The sequence below is a fragment of the Balaenoptera musculus genome, chromosome X (genome assembly GCF_009873245.2).
Source record: "Balaenoptera musculus isolate JJ_BM4_2016_0621 chromosome X, mBalMus1.pri.v3, whole genome shotgun sequence".
Taxonomy (NCBI): Eukaryota; Metazoa; Chordata; class Mammalia; order Artiodactyla; family Balaenopteridae; genus Balaenoptera; species Balaenoptera musculus.
The window spans coordinates 31,409,082-31,428,110 of NC_045806.1; the positions used below are offsets into that span (position 1 = coordinate 31,409,082).

General features: G+C 37.8%; 1 protein-coding gene across 1 annotated transcript in view; it reads left to right on the forward strand.

The window, feature by feature from the left end:
- Positions 1–19,029, forward strand: part of CFAP47 (cilia and flagella associated protein 47) — a 489,567-nt gene that overhangs the window by 192,224 nt on the left and 278,314 nt on the right. Inside the window, 3 exon segments of the mRNA XM_036839258.1 lie at positions 23–104; positions 1,010–1,138; positions 17,485–17,677. Coding sequence (XP_036695153.1) covers positions 23–104; positions 1,010–1,138; positions 17,485–17,677 — 404 coding nt within the window.

The following is a 19,029-nucleotide window of genomic DNA, read 5'->3' on the forward strand; positions in this document are numbered from 1 at the left end:
TTTTTTTCTTTTTTTCTTTTAGTGCTCAAGGAGCATGTATTTCTCATGTACTGCCAGAATTTCTGCTTGAACCAGAAGATTATAAGAAGTGGATTGAAATTACAGTAAGGGAATTTAATTTCTTGGAAAAATCTGCACTGTTATTGAATTTACTGGTTTTTGGTCTTTGTTAGATTTTATTTTAGAATCTTTGATTTTTAATTTATGAAATATCCTAAGGATTATGCCTCTCTGGACAGTATATATTTGTATTTGTCTAAAAATCTCTGTGGAGTTCCCATGCAGAAATGATTACATGGCTTCCTTAAATATACAGGTAATTGCTTCTTTTAAGGGATTTAGAAATAAAGAATGGTCTGTGCTTATTTAAATTTTTTCTTAAAATACATCCTTAGACTATATATCTTTCAAAGAAAATACTGGTTTATTTTCCCTGCCACTTGCCACTTCCTTTCTTTAGTTTTAGAGAAGAATAGGGAGAAATTAAACAAGATATTCATTTTTTTTTCAAATTATACAATTACTTTTATGAAAACCTATTGAGAAGAGGAATTATCTTGAGAAGCCTGTAGGCTTTGAGGCAACGCTCCTTTAGTTGTGGCACTGTTACTATAGTTACCACATGACATTAGTAGAAGAGCCAGGGGCCTGTTCTTTGGCACCCTGCTGAGTTCCTGTGGCTTCATCCAAAGGGTGTGACTCTTTTGGGGGTTCAGAATTCAGAATAATTTTGCATCTCATTCTACCACTTCTGCCACAGAGTGAGCTAGTAGGTACATTGTTTGAATAAATCTACAACCTGAAATAGGGGCTGTGAGTTCCAGAAAGTTACCTGTGTTGATAGTTTCTATTACTGGCACATGGGGAATTAGAGATCTGGATGAGTGGGAAAAAAAGACATGTAAAGGTTTTGAAAAGAAAAAAATTGTATGCTAACTAAGTAGTTAAAACTTTGTACTTACATTTGCCTTGCATTGTAATTAATGTTGTGATATTTTATTTCTTATAGTCTTCCACTAATACCTTGCCCAAGTTTTCCAATATACCTAAGGAAAAGCATTCTATTGTTATAGATGTTACAAAGTTTGAAGGCTGGAGTAAATGGGGATGGACAGATGTATTCCTTCAGACATACCAGGTAACTTTTCCACTTTTGTTCACTGCTAGGGGTTTTTTTTGGTTGATTTATATGAATAGTGTAGTAGTTAAGGTATAGGTAGTGCTTCTGTAAAAGATTAAAAAGCACAGTGGCCCAAATAAGATAGAAATATTATTTTTCTTTCTCATGGAATTGTGGAGAAGTGGTTTAGAAATAGTGGGTGTCTCTTCCATCCTCAGTACTGGACTTTCATTTCTGGATCAGTTTCTCAGAACAGGGAAGAGCAGGTTAAAGAGTAGAAGACAAGTAAATACCTTTTAAGGATGTCATCTGAAAAATACATCATTTCCATTTCACCTTCCATTGGGCAAAATTTAGTCATATGACTGCACCTAGCTTCAAGGGAAGTTGAGAAATGTAGTCTCTAAAATTGGTAGGTACAGACATATTCTGGTACATAAAAGGAAGGATTAAAGAATAGATGTTGGGGGACTTCCCTGGCGACCCAGTGGTTAAGACTCTGCGCTTCCAATGCAAGGGGTGCAGGTTCGATCCCTGGTCGGGGAACTAAGATTCCACATGCTGCGTGGTGTGGCCAAAAAATAAAGAAAGAAATAAAGAAAGAAAGAATAGATGTTGGTGAAAATTATGGTCTCTACCTCTAATGCTTAGTAGACTCTTGGTATAAAGTTATCCTGGAGAGATATTTACTAGGAATCATACAACTGTAGGTGAGACCAGGTGTTGATGAGATTCTCCAGTTTGCTTCATGTTAAGTTCCATATTTGGGTAGATTAACGTAGCATAAATTGCACCTTCACACCCTATATCTTTATTGCTTAAACAAGTCCTGGTTTCAGTCTTTGAAATCATTCCCTAGGTTTCCAAATATGGCGCTGTGGATCTTGCCCACTAAGACCAATAGAGGCTTTTGCTCTGTCCTCATAGATTACAACCACAGATAGGGTGAGCTGTAGGGTAGGGAGTTGAAAGAAGGAAGAAGTCAAATAGAAGCAGCAATTAGTCACTCAAAGGAAAGGATAAAATGAAAATCTAAATAGTGAGTAATATATGTAAGACTTTTGTCACAAAATGCTTTTTAAATGTGATCTTGTTTAGTCTTCACAACCAGTAATATCCCCAGTTTAGAAATGTGGGTACAAAGGTTCACATGCATACATACTTTCTTCCAAGATCACCTGATTTCGGCCATATAAAACCATCTGATGTAGGTAAAGCTCATTTCTTCCTTGTTGTTCTCTGCTGGGGCCCAGGAGCCCAGGTCCTTCTTGTTGCCCTCTGGCACTCTAAATCCTCCACTGCAGCCAGCCACCCAAGCCTACCCTCTGGCGAGTTCCTTCTGCGGCTTGATTCCCAGTTACTCCCCCTCTCTACCTTTTCCCAGTAACCTGCCCTGTCTTTCTTGCTGGATGTCAAGAGGAGAAATCCTGTATTTTTTTTTAGTAATTCCCAGAATTTGTGACTCTCACCCAAACTTAGATTTGGGAAAAGACAATTTTCTTCTTTTCTTTCTTAACTCCAGGCTGCCTTCTATATAATTTTGTCTACTGATAAAGAGGAGCACCTCCATAACAGAAGAGCTGCACATGTCCTAGTTTATGGACAAGCTAGTATTAATCTTGGTTTGTGGGCTTCATTCACTCACCCGTTCACTTATGCGCTCCTGCATGCCTTCATGTATATGTCTCATTCATTTAACCCATTTTCCCCAACCTATAAGTCTATGAATTTAGATACCAAGTATCACTTGTAAACTCAGAACTTAGTAGTGTGTCAGCTACATAGTAGATGGCTCAACAAATATTTGTTGAATGAATTTATTCAACAACTATTATGGTCCAGGTACTATACTAGGTTCTGGGGGTATAAAAGTAAACTTGATATAGTCTGTCTCTTCAAGGATTTTGTGTCCTGGAGTATGTAAGCAACTAAATATATATTTATTTATATATAAATATATATAATTACAGGGAAGTATGACAAATGTTATAACAAGGTAAGCCCAAAGAACTAAGGATGAGCGGACGTAGAGAGGAACCTAACTTTCCTGTGTCTTGGAGAAGGTTTCTAGGAAAAAGGTGGATTTAAAATGAGCCCTGAGCAATGAGGAGGGTTTGGCAGGCAAGGTGGGGCATAGATTAGAGAGAAAGACAGTACAATTTGTGTGAAGGAGGTGGTAGGTGAGTTTTATTGGGGGGGTGGGGCAATAACATTTTTCCAGATAAAGGGAATTCAGTGTGGAAGTGCCTGTGGTTTGATAGAGCATTGTACGTTCTGAGGAATAAAAACAGTATGGCTGTGGGTAAGAGGAGTGGACTATGAGCCTGGTCAGAAATTAGACCGTGGTTGACTTCATAAGCCAAACCAAGGCATCTGGACTTTATGGATTTTAGCACAAGGTCAGTACAGAAGTCCTGAAGGATTTTAAACACAAGGTTGATATGATCAGTTTTGCATTCTAGAGAAATCACTCTCGTACGGTGTGGAAACTGTTTGTGGATTGATTTACAATGTTATGTTAGTTTCAGGTGTACAGCAAAGTGATTCAGTTTTATAAATATATATATATATTTTTTTTCTTTCTTTTTCAGATTCTTTTCCCTTATAAGTTATTACAAAATATTGAGTATAGCTCCCTGTGCTATACAGTAGGTGCTTGTTGGTTATGTATTTTATATATAGTAGTGTGTATATGTTAATCCCATTCTCCTAATTTATCCCCCCCTTTCCTCCCCTTTCCCCCTTGGTAACCACAGGTTTGTTTTCTATGTCTGTGGGTCTATTTCTGTTTTGTATATAAGTTCATTTATATCATTCTTTTTTTTTTTTTAGATTCCACATATAAGCAATATTATGTAGTATTTGTCTTTTTGTCTGACTTTCTTCACTTAGCATGATAATCTCTAGGTCCATCCATGCTGCTGCAAATGGCATTATTTCATTCTTTTTTATGGCTGAGTAGTATTCCATTGTATATATGTACCACATTTTATCCATTCATCTGCCGATGGACATATAGGTTGTTTCCATGTCTTGGCTATTGTGAATAGTGCTGGTGCTGGGAATGCTTGTGGTAGTAGGAAAGATGAGAAAGGGGCAGCTTTCATAAATATTAGGAGTAGAACTCAGTAGGAGTTGGTGAATGACTACATCTTATGGGGGTGAAGGAGACAGAGAAGTCAAAGATCACAATGGGTTCCTTGCTCCGGTGACTGAGTGGAATTTGATCCCAGTCACTGAAATACAAGACAAGGGATGATAACAGGATTTTGTTTGGGGAAGACAAAGGGACACAGCAAGAGGGCATGATGAATTAATTTTGGTCCTACTGTATCATGGTGCTGTGTATGATTACCAGGTGGGTTGATCCTATAGTCAGGAGGTTGATCTGAATGGTAGCACGTGGTTGAGATTCTTCACTGATTCAGTGACAAAGTCATAGGCATGGATGATTGCTCAGTAGATCACCTGTAGAGCTGTGTTTCTCCATATATTGTGTCTAAAGCATGCGTAGCTCTAGGCATTCTACTAAATCAGTAATGGATTGACAATTTGACTTTAATAAAAAGCAAGCAGTGTTGCTGAGATGAGTTTTACAAGTTAGAAATAGAAGATTGTGATTTTCACACAAATCCCTTTAGGTTCTAATTGTCTCTTTCCTAGAGGTCATTCGTGCATTTCAGGAATGCCTTTGTCAGTTCTTCTTTGCTAATAGTTTTGATAAGAGGATATAGCTTGTCTTAACCAATTTGATTTTGTGTCATTTGTGTTACTTTTGCTTGTTAAATTTACATGTTTAATTGTTGCTATTTTCTTTCATTATATTCCCAATTCACAAAAATGTATTGATGGCTAAAAAAATGGGTGATTGAAACATAAGGGAGATGAAAACAGTAAGAGAAACACTTAAACTCAGAATGCTGTTCTAAATGTAAATTATAAATAGGGCTCTCATGTGGATATAAAGGATGAATATGTATGTGCTGAAAGAAGTGAATGTGATAATTTTATACAAGAATCTGGAAGAGAAAAAGATGATCAGAAATAAATATCTCAATAATAATTTTAATTAAACTGTTTATTCATTTGTTCCCAGTGTATTGTCTATCAGAAAGGTTTTTTTTTTTTTTTTTTAATAGTGGCACAGTTCTGTCAAATATATGGATATTTTTAAACAAAGAGCAACAATCTTTCTGGTTAATTAAACACATTTTCCCCATACCAGTTTAAATTCTCCCTATAATAAAATTGGAATATTTGTTGTTAAAGGAGGTAAGATATCAATTCTACTGAATATTTTAAATGAGCTTCAATAAAATATGATTGGCGAGAAAGCATAATTGGTGAAATTCTTTTATTAAATGGATTTGTAGGATGTCCCATAATGTCCCTGGAATGCAGTGTGGAAACACGATTATTCTCACATGAGATAGCAAGTATTGCACAGTTTATTTGGATTTAACCATGTATAGGGAACATATGAATAACTCTTTGCACATCTGTAATAATTATATAGTTGCCCCTGGGTATCGGAAGGGGATTGGTTCTAGGACCCCCCACAGAAACCAAATGCTAGGATACTCAAGTCTTTTATACACAATGGCATAGTATTTGCATATTACCCAGGCACATGCTCCCATATGCTTTAAATCTCCCATATACTTAAAATCATCTCTAGGTTATTTGTCATACCTAATACAATATAAATGCTCTGTAAATAGTTGTAAATACAGTTTAAATGTTTTGTAAATAGTTGCCAGCGTGGGGCAAATTCAAGTTTTGCTTTTTGGAATTCTGAATGTTTTCTATCTGTGGTTGGTTGAATCCAGGGATGTGGAACCCACAATGGGGAACCAGTGTATATGGAGGGTTGACTGTATATGAAAGAAGTATATGATAACATTTTCTTCTCTTTATCAGAGAAAGCCCATGCTTTATGAGGAGTGATTCTTTGTTATTTAAAGATTAATTTGTAAGGTACGTGGAGAAAATCCATCAGTGGTATATATTAATAGAGAATGAGCCATATTGGTCACAACAAGAAAAGGTGTCACAAATGAACCCTTATTCATAGGGAAATGTGGGATTAAAAATATGCTTCTGTTCTGAATTCAGTGTAAAAAGACATAGAAAAAAATTGTAAACACTGTCAAAGTAAGGCTACTGAATTATATAAGTTTATTGTGATCTCTGTGAATTCAACATCCTTCTTTCCAATGTTGAGATGTACTAGTTATGCAGGGATGGTCACTCTCATGCATTTTTCCAATAGGAGTGAGATTAAAAATAATATTTTCATAGCACTGATGTTTTCTGTATATACCATTTCCATTATTTTAAGTGGCTGGCTCAAACGATGCATCAAATGATGCTTTCCATGTCTTGGATACACTGCACATATACCTATAGGATTTGAATATCATGGTTTTTAATGTGGTACAAATCACTAAGCATTAAGAGTTTGACCGTTTCCAAAGATTTATTGGAGAAAAAAATGTATCTAGTTGTTGAAAGGACAGATAAACTGAATATGATTGTGTAGTTTCTGTACAGCTGAATTGATGAATGGGTGCTGAAATCCAGTCTACATGCTGCTTTCTAAGACTGGGGACCCTGGTCTAAGCTGTGTCTCACCAAAGTGGGGGGCGGGAGCTCTTAATTTAAATGCAGGTACTATCAGGACATCATGCTCTCAGAGGGACTGACATTTTCTAATCTGCACAAAGACACTATATAGTTTATTCAGGTCCTGGGAATGAAGGCTGAAGAAACTCTTCCCCAAGATGAATGCTATTGAGGAGTATTATACTATTTGCTTTAATGTTATTTTCCAAGTTTAGTTTTTTTACCGTCTGCTTTTGAGTGTGATATGCTCATCAACCACCTTAGCATTTGATTAGTATTTGAAAGTAGATTTTAAAGAAAAATATCTCTATTATTTCTCATTTCATATTGGGCCTGACTGTCCATAACAATCAAAATGGGCACCCATTCTGTTAACTTATGATTATGAGTTATGATTTTCTCATTTAGTGGAAACAGAGTAAGAAAAGAAGCTTACTGAATATATAAAGTGATACAGAGTTGAATATATTCATCATCTTGATAAATGTTTATAACTTGATAGAGATTTAACAATATCATTCATCTCACTGATATGAAGCTATAGTTTTTCTCATTACTACCACTAACAAGTATTTTAAATATTGTGTCGAATCCTATTTTTTGAATTATGAAAATTGGTGGTCTGCGTGGTTTCTTAATGCAAATTTAGTGGTTTATAGAGGATAAAATTGGGATAAACACAGCTATAAAGTGAAAAGAAAAGACAGCATAGGTTAGAAACCCAGTGTCAAAGAAACCCATTATTTAAATAGAAAAGGAAGAGAATCCTGCAAATGAGCCTGAAATAGGCAAAAGGATGGCAGTAACACTTTATGATATCATGAACAAGTACGAAGGAGAGCCTTTGAGGGAGGATGTGGTTAACAGCATCAGATGAAATTGAGAGGTTGCTTAAGATAATGATTAAAAAACTCTTTTGTTATTGGACAGCAAAGATGCCAAAAGACTTTCAGGGCATGGTGGTAGTGATGAGTTAGGGAAGGTCATTAGGTGTGCCTTGGTTTGATGAACAAAAGGAATAAATGAAAGTGGAGACAGTGAGGGTAGAAATCTCTTTCAAGAATTGTAACTGGTAGAGGGAACAGAAGAATCAAGGAGAATCCAATTTTGGGAGAACTCTCTAAAAGCTGAGTATAGTGAGCATGTTTTGATATGGCTGAAAAGGAATTGGTCGGAGGGAGAAGTTAAAGATCCAAAAGCTAAAAAAGACAGCTGATGTCGGACAGTAACAAAGAAGATGAGAAAGGCTGGTGTCTAGTACAAGAGAAGGGAGCGCTCATCCATTGTGGCTGTAGAGAAGGAAGAAAAGTGAGTGCAAATGCAAGAACTTTTAGACACGTGGTAGGACACTGACGTGTTCTCATTAAGATGTCATCCTTTCGCTCTTTAACATAGAGATGAGGGATTTTCTGAGAAAAACTAGCATGTAGGCTGAGAGGGGAGGAGGTTTGATAAAGATGATTAAGGAGTCAGGAGCCACCATGGATAATGTGAGTGAGAAGACAAGGGAAACGGGGATTTTTCTGGGCCTGCAGACTTCATCTTTCACTCAGGCACAGGTGCCTTTCAGGTTTCCTGGAAGCCCTGGCAGTGACCCCCTGGATGATGCTGTGCACTGCTGTAGAGCTGAGATCAGATCGATGCCGTGTCTTCTACCACCAGAAAGCTCCCCTGTAGCCTCAGTCTCTTCTTGGAGCTTTCTCTCCACCTCCTGTCTTAACTGAAACTTGCATCTTCTCCTCAGAGTCTCTTCTTTTGTTGTCCTCTTTAATAGGGGCTGTTGATGAACAAACTTGAATGCTTTTTAAAAAAATTTTTCTCTCTTCCTTTCTTTTTTAAAAAAACGTTATTGTTTTCTTTTTTGTAATTCTTACCTTATGGAATTAAATTATATTTTCTTTACAACACATTTGTGATCTTGATAATATTTAGACTTAAATGACAGTAATGTTTTGTTATGGTGATAAACATTTATGGTGTATTCAAACATTGTTTATTATGTCCTTCCACTTAAACAATCTGATCAGTGGAAATGTAAACTTCTAAAAGTTAAATCTGATCTGATTCTTGCTGATTCCTACTGAAAATAATTGTGCCCCAAAATATATTTTTGAATTAAGATTTACTACAATAATTTGTACACAGGTTAGAATATTCAGTGAAATTGTAACAGATTAGTAAAATTAAAATTTGAGCTCATGTCATGATCTACATTTTTTTTTTAAATGAGGCAGTACTTCACATTTCTTCATTTCTATTCTATTTATTCATTATGAGACCAATCTTTATTTTAAAAATATTGTTTTCTTTAAATGTGGTCTAAAAATATAAGAACCATTTCCTGGTGGAAAACAGCTTGAATTTTAGACCAGGAAGAAACACTGACAAATGCAGGTATGATAAGCCTTATTCCTTGGAAACTTTGGAAAAGGAGTTAAATTTGGTAGCATTTTTTTTTTTCATTCTACTTTTTATACTTTACCTTTTTTAAAGATTTTGCAATTCAACCATTTAGGATTAAATACCTTTCTAAATATACTTTAACTAGAGATTGCATTGTTGTATTTGTCATGTTTCTATTTCTAAGTACAGTAACTGGCTTTGTATTATGTACTCAGTGTGTAATAATTGAATAAAGGAGTAGACATAGGCCTTCTTTCCTCTTAAATAGAATATGGTTTGAAATGGTTGAAATATTTGTATCTCCTCAGTATCCAGTATAGTGGTCCACAGGACTGTATACAAGCCTATGTCTCCTCTAAATGGTGCTGAGATGCTTGGATTATTATTATTTTTTTTGGGGGGGGTGCTGAGTTGGGTCTTCATTGCTGTGCGCGGGCTTTCTCTAGTTGCGGTGAGTGGGGGCTACTCTTTGTCGCGGTGTGCAGGCTTCTCATTATGGTAGCTTCTCGCTGCGGAGCACGGGCTCTAGGCACGCGGGCTCCAGTAGTAGTGGCACTCAGGCTCGGTAGTTGTGGCTCGCGGGCTCTAGAGCGCAGGCTCAGTAGTTGTGGCACACGGGCTTAGTTGCTCCGCGACATGTGGGATCTTCCCGGACCAGGGCTCAAACCTATGTCCCCTGCATTGGCGGGCAGATTCTTAACCATTGCGCCACCAGGGAAGTCCTTGGATTATTTTTTAGCTTTTAATAGTTTGTTTCTTTATTCACATGTCAAATGACTATATCCTCTCGCTTTTTATTACTGTTATCAATGCATCTGCTTACACTAATTCCTTTTCCTAGTACTTGTAACTTTTTTGTGGCCTAAGAAACCAGATATCCAAGGTTATTACTTTTTTTTCTGTAAAATAAAAGCAAATAAGCACTGCCTTAAAGTACACAAACAGGTTTTTATAAATTAAGTGGAAAAAAATTATAGACTTTGAGACTTCACAGATTGTAGCTCAGAATATTTACATATGTATTATGTGCTTGCTGGCTTGCCTGCATGAGGTTTTCAGAGGTAGCTGAGATTTGGATAGTGAGTTATTTACTGCATGTGCTCTGATTTTCATCTTTATTGCAGCACAATAAAAATCCATAGTAGATATGATTTTTTAAAATCTACTTTACAGACATACTTAAGGATGCTCAAGTTCTTTAAATCCTTCAAGAAAATTTCCCTCTGTTGATCACAAAGATTATGGGAAGACTCAGCTCATTGCTAACTGATCGCTAATGCCTAACGTATCCCGGTCCATAGGCAAAAATATATTGGAAGTGTTATCTTTTGCATAGTCAGTCATATAGGGCCTACTCTGCTTCACCAGCAGCATGGCCTTGGGTTTGGTTTGACAATCAAAAGTGGAAAATACACTGGACTTCACATAGCAACATGTTAACTTAGCTTTAAGGAAGTGTACAAGATAAGTAAAAAAGAGAATGCACAGTAACAGCAAAGTTGGAGGGCTTATCACTCATATCGTCACTTCTAGTGTCCCACTCACTCCACACTCAAATCAGAAATGTACACAAAGATGGAGCCCTAGTGGCCATGGACCATTTCAGTTCAGGGAAGCCTTCAGTCTGAGGTCCTTTCCATTTTCTCGTCATGCAGCACACTCAGGGTGATGAGTTTAGGGATGGAAAAAATTTCCCTTCTTCCCTTCTAGATTCTTTAGCTGGTCCAATAATTACATTGACATAAGACAAACAGGAGAAACAAGTTACATACATACAGAAGCCCCATAAAAATATGAGACAGTCAGACAGTTGAGGCTTATATGCCATCCTGAACTAAGAATAAGGGGGTAGGGGTCTGGGGCTTCAAAGTGGGGGAAGACAATTCACAGGAAGATGGGAAGAGCAAATGTTTGGTAAACAAATGTTTGCCCTGCCATGTAGATAAGTCTTTCTGATGGAAAAAGTTACCTCTGGTGATAGCTCTCTTTCTGGTACAGGCTATCCCTATCGAAATTCTTTTAGGCAGTTAAGGGAGAGGTAAAAAGTTTTTCCTGAGTTTGCTGGGTCTCAGTTGCTTTCAGTCAAAACAATCCACATGCAAAATTGGCACATCTTGGGGTGACTGTATTCTGTTCCCCGTCATGACTAATCATTCATTAACTAATACAAAGTCTTGAAAATGATGTCTGGGTGCTTGGTCCAGTACACCAATCCTCAACTGGATTCTCAATTAACTCGGATCTGGCATACTCGTATAAGTTCCTGGAGTTAATGGAGTAAAGAGACTCCAACCAAGTGTTAAACCATCAGGCATCCCTAAATCTAAAATAATCATCATAAACTGGCTATTGATTCTTTCCTTCTGATCAATGTAGGCTGATTCGAGATGATTCTTCAGAACAAATCAAACTATCTGAATAATCTAAGAAAATGCAGAGATTTTTTATGGACAATGAAAAGATGAAAATTGTCATCTCTATGTCAATTGGCAAAATAGATTAAAATAACACATAATTTAAAAAATCTGTCATTGAAAAACATTAAGTCACATGTAATAGTGAAAGTCATGTGGAACTAGAAGTGCATATGACAGTGGTTGGATAGCACTCAATATATGTAATGAAAGAATGTTACCGAGTCCAAGCTCGCTCTGTTTACCGCACGATAGGCCAATAAATCGGAGATGAGGTGTTGAGGCAAGGAATACGACTTTATTTGGAAAGCCGGCAGACTGAGAAGATGGCAGACTGATGTCTCAAAATTACCATCTTACAGGGGGTCTGGATGCCAGTTTCTTTTATAGAGTCAGAGAGGGAAGTAAAGTAAAAAGGCAGAATAGAGAGGGAGAGGGGGGAGGAAGTAAAGTAAAAAGGACCATCAGTCTTGCAAAACATCTCCTGGAATGGCCAGCCTCTGAGAGGGGATGTGTTAATTTCTTCAGCCATTCACAGGTGGGTAGGATTCCCTGAGACAGGCCATTATGTATGATTATAATAACAAAAGCAATGAAAAGCAAAGGCTAAAGTCAAAGAAACAGATTCAACATGGAGTCAAAATTGGCTCGTCCATGTTACAATACTGTGATATTGTGATTTGTAATAAGAAATATAGATTTGGTCTTCATTGCCATTTCTGGCACAGAGCTCCTAAAACCCTGGGAATTTCTTAAGTGAGGAGAGTGGTGAAGGTGTTTTTTGTTATGTTAATGAGGTGACTTTTGGAAAGCTTCTAGATCACCTAAAGGTGGGGGCTGGTCACCAGAGGAACTATCCATGTGATTAGAGGGTTGGAACTTTCATCCCACCTCCTGACCTCCTAGGAGGAAAGAGGAGCTGGAGGTTAAATCATTTGCCAATGGTCAATGATTTTTTTTTTCTTTTTAAATTTTATTTTATTTTTTTATATAGCAGTTCTTATTAGTTATCTATTTTATACATATTAGTGTATATATGTCAATCACAATCTCCCAATTCATACGTTTGTTTTCTACATCTGTGTCTCTAGTTCTGCCTTGCAAACCGGTTCATCTGTACCATTTTTTCTAGATTCCACATATATGTGTTAACATACGATATTTGTTTTTCTCTTTCTGACTTACTTCATTCTGTATGACAGTCTCTAGGTCCATCCACGTCTCTACAAATGACCCAATTTCGTTCCTTTTTATGGCTGAGTAATATTCCATTGTATATATGTACCACATCTTCCTTATCCATTTGTCTGTTGATGGGCATTTAGGTTGCTTCCATGACCTGGCTATTGTAAATAGTGCTGCAGTGAACATTGGGGTGCATGTGTCTTTTTGAATTATGGTTTTCTCTGGGTATATGCCCAGTAATGTGATGGCTGGGTCATATGGTAGTTCTATTTTTAGTTTTTTAAGGGACCTCCATACTGTTCTCCATAGTGGCTGTATCAATTTACATTCCCACCAACAGTGCAAGAGGGTTCCCTTTTCTCCACACCCTCTCCAGCATTTGTTGTTTGTAGATTTTCTGATGATGCCCATTCTAACCAGTGTGAAGTGATACCTCACTGAAGTTTTGATTTGCATTTCTCTAATAATTAGTGATGTTGATCAGCTTTTCATGTGCTTCGTGGCCGTCTGTATGTCTTCTTTGGAGAAATGTCTATTTAGGTCTTCTGCCCCTTTTTGGATTGGGTTGTTTGTTTTTTTAATATTGAGCTGCATGAGCTGTTTATATACTTTGGAGATTAAGCCTTTGTCCGTTGATTTATTTCAATGGCCAGTGATTTAATCAATCATGACTATGTAATGAAGCCTCCATAAACACCCCAAACAAACAGGGTTCAGAGAGCTTCCGGGTTGGTGAACACGTGGAGATGTGGGGAGAGTGGAGAGCCCAGAGGGGCATAGAAGCTCCTCACCCTTTCCCACATACCTTGCCCTAAGCATCTCTTCCATCTGGCTGTTCCTGCATCATATCCTTTTATAATAAACTCATGATCTAATAAGTAAAATGTTTCTCTGAGTTCTGTGAGGCTCTCTAGCAAATTAATTGAACTCAAGGAGGGGGTCGTGGGAACCTCTGATTTATAGCTAGTTTGTCAGAATTATAGCAACCTAGACTTTCAGCTGGCATATGAATTGAGTTACCAAGGAGGGTGTCATTGGAACCTCCAGCGGGTAGCTGGAAGGTCAGAAACAAAGGTAATAGCCTGGGCTTGCAGTTGGTATTTGAATTGAGGGAGGAGTAGTCTTGCAGGACTGAGTCCTTAACCTGTAGAATGTGATGATGTCTTCTGGTAGATAGTGTCAGTTTTACGTTAAATTGTAGGATGCCCTGCTGGTGTCTGAGAATTGCTCATTTCTGTGGGGAAGCTCTGCCCCCTCCACATGCTGAAATTGGGTGTTGACCCAAAAGATATACTATTAGCAGTTTTGTCATTGTTGTTTTGAGTCTTTCAAATACTTCGTGTGGATTGAATGTTAAGCAAAAAATAGTAACACTTCTTACACATAGTGGATTTGGGTTTGCTTGTGATGGGGTCTTATATTTTGTATGTTCTATTCTGCATTTCATTTGTCTAGGAATTTATTTTTAGAGTATTTGACAAAATTAGTGTTTTGTGGCAGAGTAAAAACTAACGGGTCTTTCACTGCCGATAGTTGGAGAAGCGCTGCTGTAGAGCTAAGTACTCAGGGTGGTGGCTCTTCTTGTGGTAAAGGTCACACGCATCCTCTGTGTGGGTCCATCATTAAATCCATATTTGTAGTCCGGGGTCACTTGTAGATCTTGTCTCATTTGCAGAGTGGAGGTAAGAGATGACAGATGAATCCTGAGCCAGTTCAGGTTATTAGCCTCAAACATTTATCTCAGCTGTTCTCAGGTGTTTCGTCATTTGGTAATCCCTGAGAAGGGGAAAAGGTTCTTTTCAAAGGCTTTTAATTGCATTGTTACAGAATATGTCATTTGAAGCCTAGGAACCCTAAGTCGCATAACTACCAGAAAGAAGGAGGAAAGAAGTTTTGTTACACTTCTGTCAAAAATGCTTAAATGATGCAAATCACATTTTTGAATGACTATTCTTACTAGACATATGCCAGATAATTATTCAGAATTCAGACATGGATTTTTTGATGGAATTTTAAAATAGTTCTCATTGTGGCAGAGTTAAGAATAGTTCTGGCACTCTTGTAGATATTTTAATACTTTTTAAACTGTAGCCATTTAAGACACTACATAGTGTAGATATGTTATATGTAAAGAAATGAGCGCTTTTTTCTAAAGTTAGAATTAACGTATACTTGACTAGGAAAGTACCAATACTTGTCTTAGACTGCATTCTCCTAGAAGCAGGCTCGGAGACAAGGTTTGAGTCCAAGTAGTTTATTTCAGAGGGGATCCTAAGAAGCATGGGTATTAGCGTAGGGAGTTGAATCAGAGAACGTGAGGACGGCTGATAACAGATGTGGTTTCAAACAGGTTCCACTGTGGGCAACTGAGGCTCAGTTCCACAGGGGGTCTGTAGGAGCACTGAATAATAAATCTCAGAGTCATCCCAACTGAGTGATGAGGAAGCTGGAGTATTTATCTGCCAGTTCCCTGACCATTCTTGGTAGGGGGCTGCTTCAAGGGTCATTAATCTTCTGGCACTCCTGGCTGAGTGTGCTCCCATGGGCCAGAGAAAAAGCCCTCCAGCAGAGATTTGTAGGTCTTTACCTACAAAGTAAGTAGGTGAGTAGCTTTCCGAATGAGAGGTGAATGCTGGAGAGATATGGTCAGGCTACCGACAGTATCACTAAAGCATATCGCTCAGATTGTGGTCTTCACACCCATGCCTGTCTATTACAGGTTTGGGATGAACCAAGGAGCTGAGTTTGTACAGTAATGTAAACCAAATGCTCTGACTCCTTCATTGAGAAAGTCTTGCTGTATATATGTAGGTTCTGGGTGGGATGAACAGCTTGTGATCTACTACCTCGCTAGTAGAGCAGCACTTTTGAGTAGCTCATTGCTATATTACACTACTGATCAGACACTGGTTTCTTTACTTGATCTTAATATTGCTTAATTATTTTTAAACTCAGATGCGTAGCTTCATGATCAAACATGTGGTGTATATGTAGTGAATGGTGCTATGATGTAAAGACACCAAATTTTATGGTATAGGATACAAACATGCCAAATTTCAAAATTGTATACATTTTTGTTGTCTTAAAAACAGACCTCTTAAATATCATTATCACAATCAGTTGTGACTTGATAACTTATTCTTTGATTTTCTAAATTTTACTTTTATAAGTTATATAAGCTGGCAAAGAAATGAGAAAGGAATTTCAAATCCTTGTGTTTTTTTTTGTTTTTTTAAATTAATTAATTAATTTATTTATTTATTTTTGGCTGTGTTGGGTCTTTGTTTCTGTGCGAGGGCTTTCTCTAGTTGCGGCAAGCGGGGGCCACTCTTCATCGCAGTGCGCGGGCCTCTCACTATCGCAGCCTCTCTTGTCGCGGAGCACAGGCTCCAGACGCGCAGGCTCAGTAGTTGTGGCTCACGGGCCTAGTCGCTCCGCGGCATGTGGGATCTTCCCAGACCAGGGCTCGAACCCGTGTCTCCTGCATTGGCAGGCAGATTCTCAACCACTGCACCACCAGGGAAGCCCCAATCCTTGTGTTTTTAATGAAATGGCACTTGAAAAAAATTGTCCTCCAATCAGTTAATTTTTTAATTAGGTAATGCAATATTATGATTTATAAGAAATATATTTGGTCTGACCAAATATATATATTTCTCATTTATATTTGGTCCAAATATATATATTTCTCATATATATTTGGTCCAAATATATATATTTCTCATATGTATTTGGTCCAAATATATATATTTCTCATATATATTTGGTCCAAATATGTATATTTCTCATTCATATTTGGTCTTCATCCATGGTTCCTGGCTTATAGCTCCCAAAACCCTTGGGATTTCCTGAGTGATAAGAGCAATGGGAGCATCTTTTGTTATAATATTTGGTGTTTTGTCCTCAGTTCCTGAAATCCCTTCAGAGCCATAAAGTTGAAATGGATATCTTGTTATTCATAAGAAGCACCTTTCCACCACAACTAGGTTTACGTTAATGAAGTGACTTTTGGAGAGCACCTAAGGATGGGAGCTGGTTGCCAGGGGAACCAACCAAGAGTAGAGCATTGGGAACTTTCACTCCCATGTCCTGATTTCCAGGGAGGGAATAGGAGCTGGAGGTTGAATCAGTCCCCAATGTCTAATTATTTAATTAATCATTCCTGTGTAATGAAGCCCCCCATAAAACCCCAAAGGAGGGGGGTTCAGAAACCATCCAACCAGAATGCTTCCACAAGCCACCGTGCTGGGTCCCAAACTCCACGAGGAGAGAAGCTCCTTTGTTCAGGACCTCACCCTATGTATCTCTTCATCTGGCTGTTAATTCCTATCTTTTAATTTCCTTTGTAATAAACCAGTAATCTAATGAGTAAAAGGGTTTCCTGAGTTCTGTGAGCTGTTCTAACAAATTAATTGAACCCAAGGAAGGGGTCGTTGGAACCTCCAACAGATAGCCCATTGGTCAGAAGCACAGGTAGCAACCTGGGCTTGTGATTGACATCTGAAGTGGAGGACAGTCTTGTGGGACAGAGCTCTTAACCTGTGGACTCTGATACAACCTCTGTGTAGATAGTATCAGAATTGAGTTGAATTGTAGGACATCTAGCTGGTGCCAGAGAATTGCTTGGTGGTGTGTATTTACTCTTTGCTTGGTAGTATTTACTCTTTAAATACTAGTTTTTATTTTGCCATTCAGGTCTAGTAACATTTCTTTCTCTCTCTCTTACCCAAATTTTAGGCTCTGGTACTATACCGAGTTGTACCACATAGCATCAATAATCTGCCCCCTGTACATGTGCAAAATTCACCAAAAGTCAATCCTTGTTTTGCATCCAGCAACATGTATTCTAATCCTGAAAGGATTCTGCTTAGTTGGATGAACACAAATTATGAGAACAGCTGACATGTTATTTGGAAAAACTGTCCCAAAGGTGAGAAATTTTTTTCTTTAAATAAATTATCACAAATTGTAGTCTGACAATATAGAAGGAACCACAGAACCAAACACAGAATCCATAGATTCTAGACCTGACTACAGCATTTACTCTGTTCTACAAATAGGATGTCCTATAACATTTTCAAGATCAGTTTCCTTACATGTGTCAGGGAGGGGGAAATTTCCCCCTCTACCTGTCTTGAATTCTTGTGGCTGGACTAATAATAAAATTAACAGAAGACAGATTAACAGGAGAAAAAGAAACACATTTTAATTCATGCGTATGGAGGTCCCATTAAAAATTGGACCTAAGAAGTGGCCAAAGCAGGCAGCTTTTATACTTTTTAAACAGAGAAATTGGTGATGAATTGGCAGGACAAAGAAACTTAGGCTTTGGGTGCTTCATTAGTGAAGAATCTAAGCAGAGTTTGGGCTTGGGGTAGTCAGTTAAAGAAGTAATGTTTTGTTTATACAGGTATCTCTGCCCGAATTCCCTGTCTCTGGTGATAAGGGTGTCCTTCTGCCTTCAGATGCAGGGAGTGCACCTTTCACGTGATAGATTCATCTCCTACTTTCAGGGACACAAAGAGGTGGGTCAAAGTGTCCCTCTTGCATTGGCTGTTTCGTAAGTAACTTGAATTCAAAATAATCAATATGCCATTGAGGCACATTTTGGGGCAGCCTGCCCTGGGCCCCAACACATGTAAAACGGAAATACTAAAAGATGCTTCTTCAATTTATTTTGAAGAATAAATGGTAAAAATTAAGTAGAGATGCTCTACAAATGAAAGATCGCCTTAACACTGCTGGCATTTTCAGCTTTATAAAGTACTAAATTTAGGTGACACTGCTGAAACCTTGTACATAATTAGTTGAGACCAAGTGAAAATTAACTAGAAAACACCTTACATGTCATTGTGACAGTCATGTTGGTAATCACTAAGTGTGAATTTTGAGGGGGTAGGTCATATTAAGTCCATATACCAAGACCAAGACAAGCGGGTGATCATAGATAGACCTGCTCCAGTGTTCAGGAGGGCACTCCCTGGTTCTGTCATTGAGGAATGAGGCTTTATAAATTTCTACCCTGAGAGCCTTACATTCTTTGAAATAGTTCCAATTGGCTAGTATAGCTGTGCATTTTTTTCTTCATCATAAGCATTGCTTGTATTGAGAAGAGGACATGTGCACGTTGGTTGTTTCTTTGGCTTCCATTCAGCTACCCTCTTCCAAGTACATACAAACCTGTCATGTTCAGAGTGGGTTATGTTTTATTTTTTACACAGAACCCTCAGAGTTTAATCTAAACTTTAGAAGTAATGGGAAGATTAAAAGTATGATTTAAAA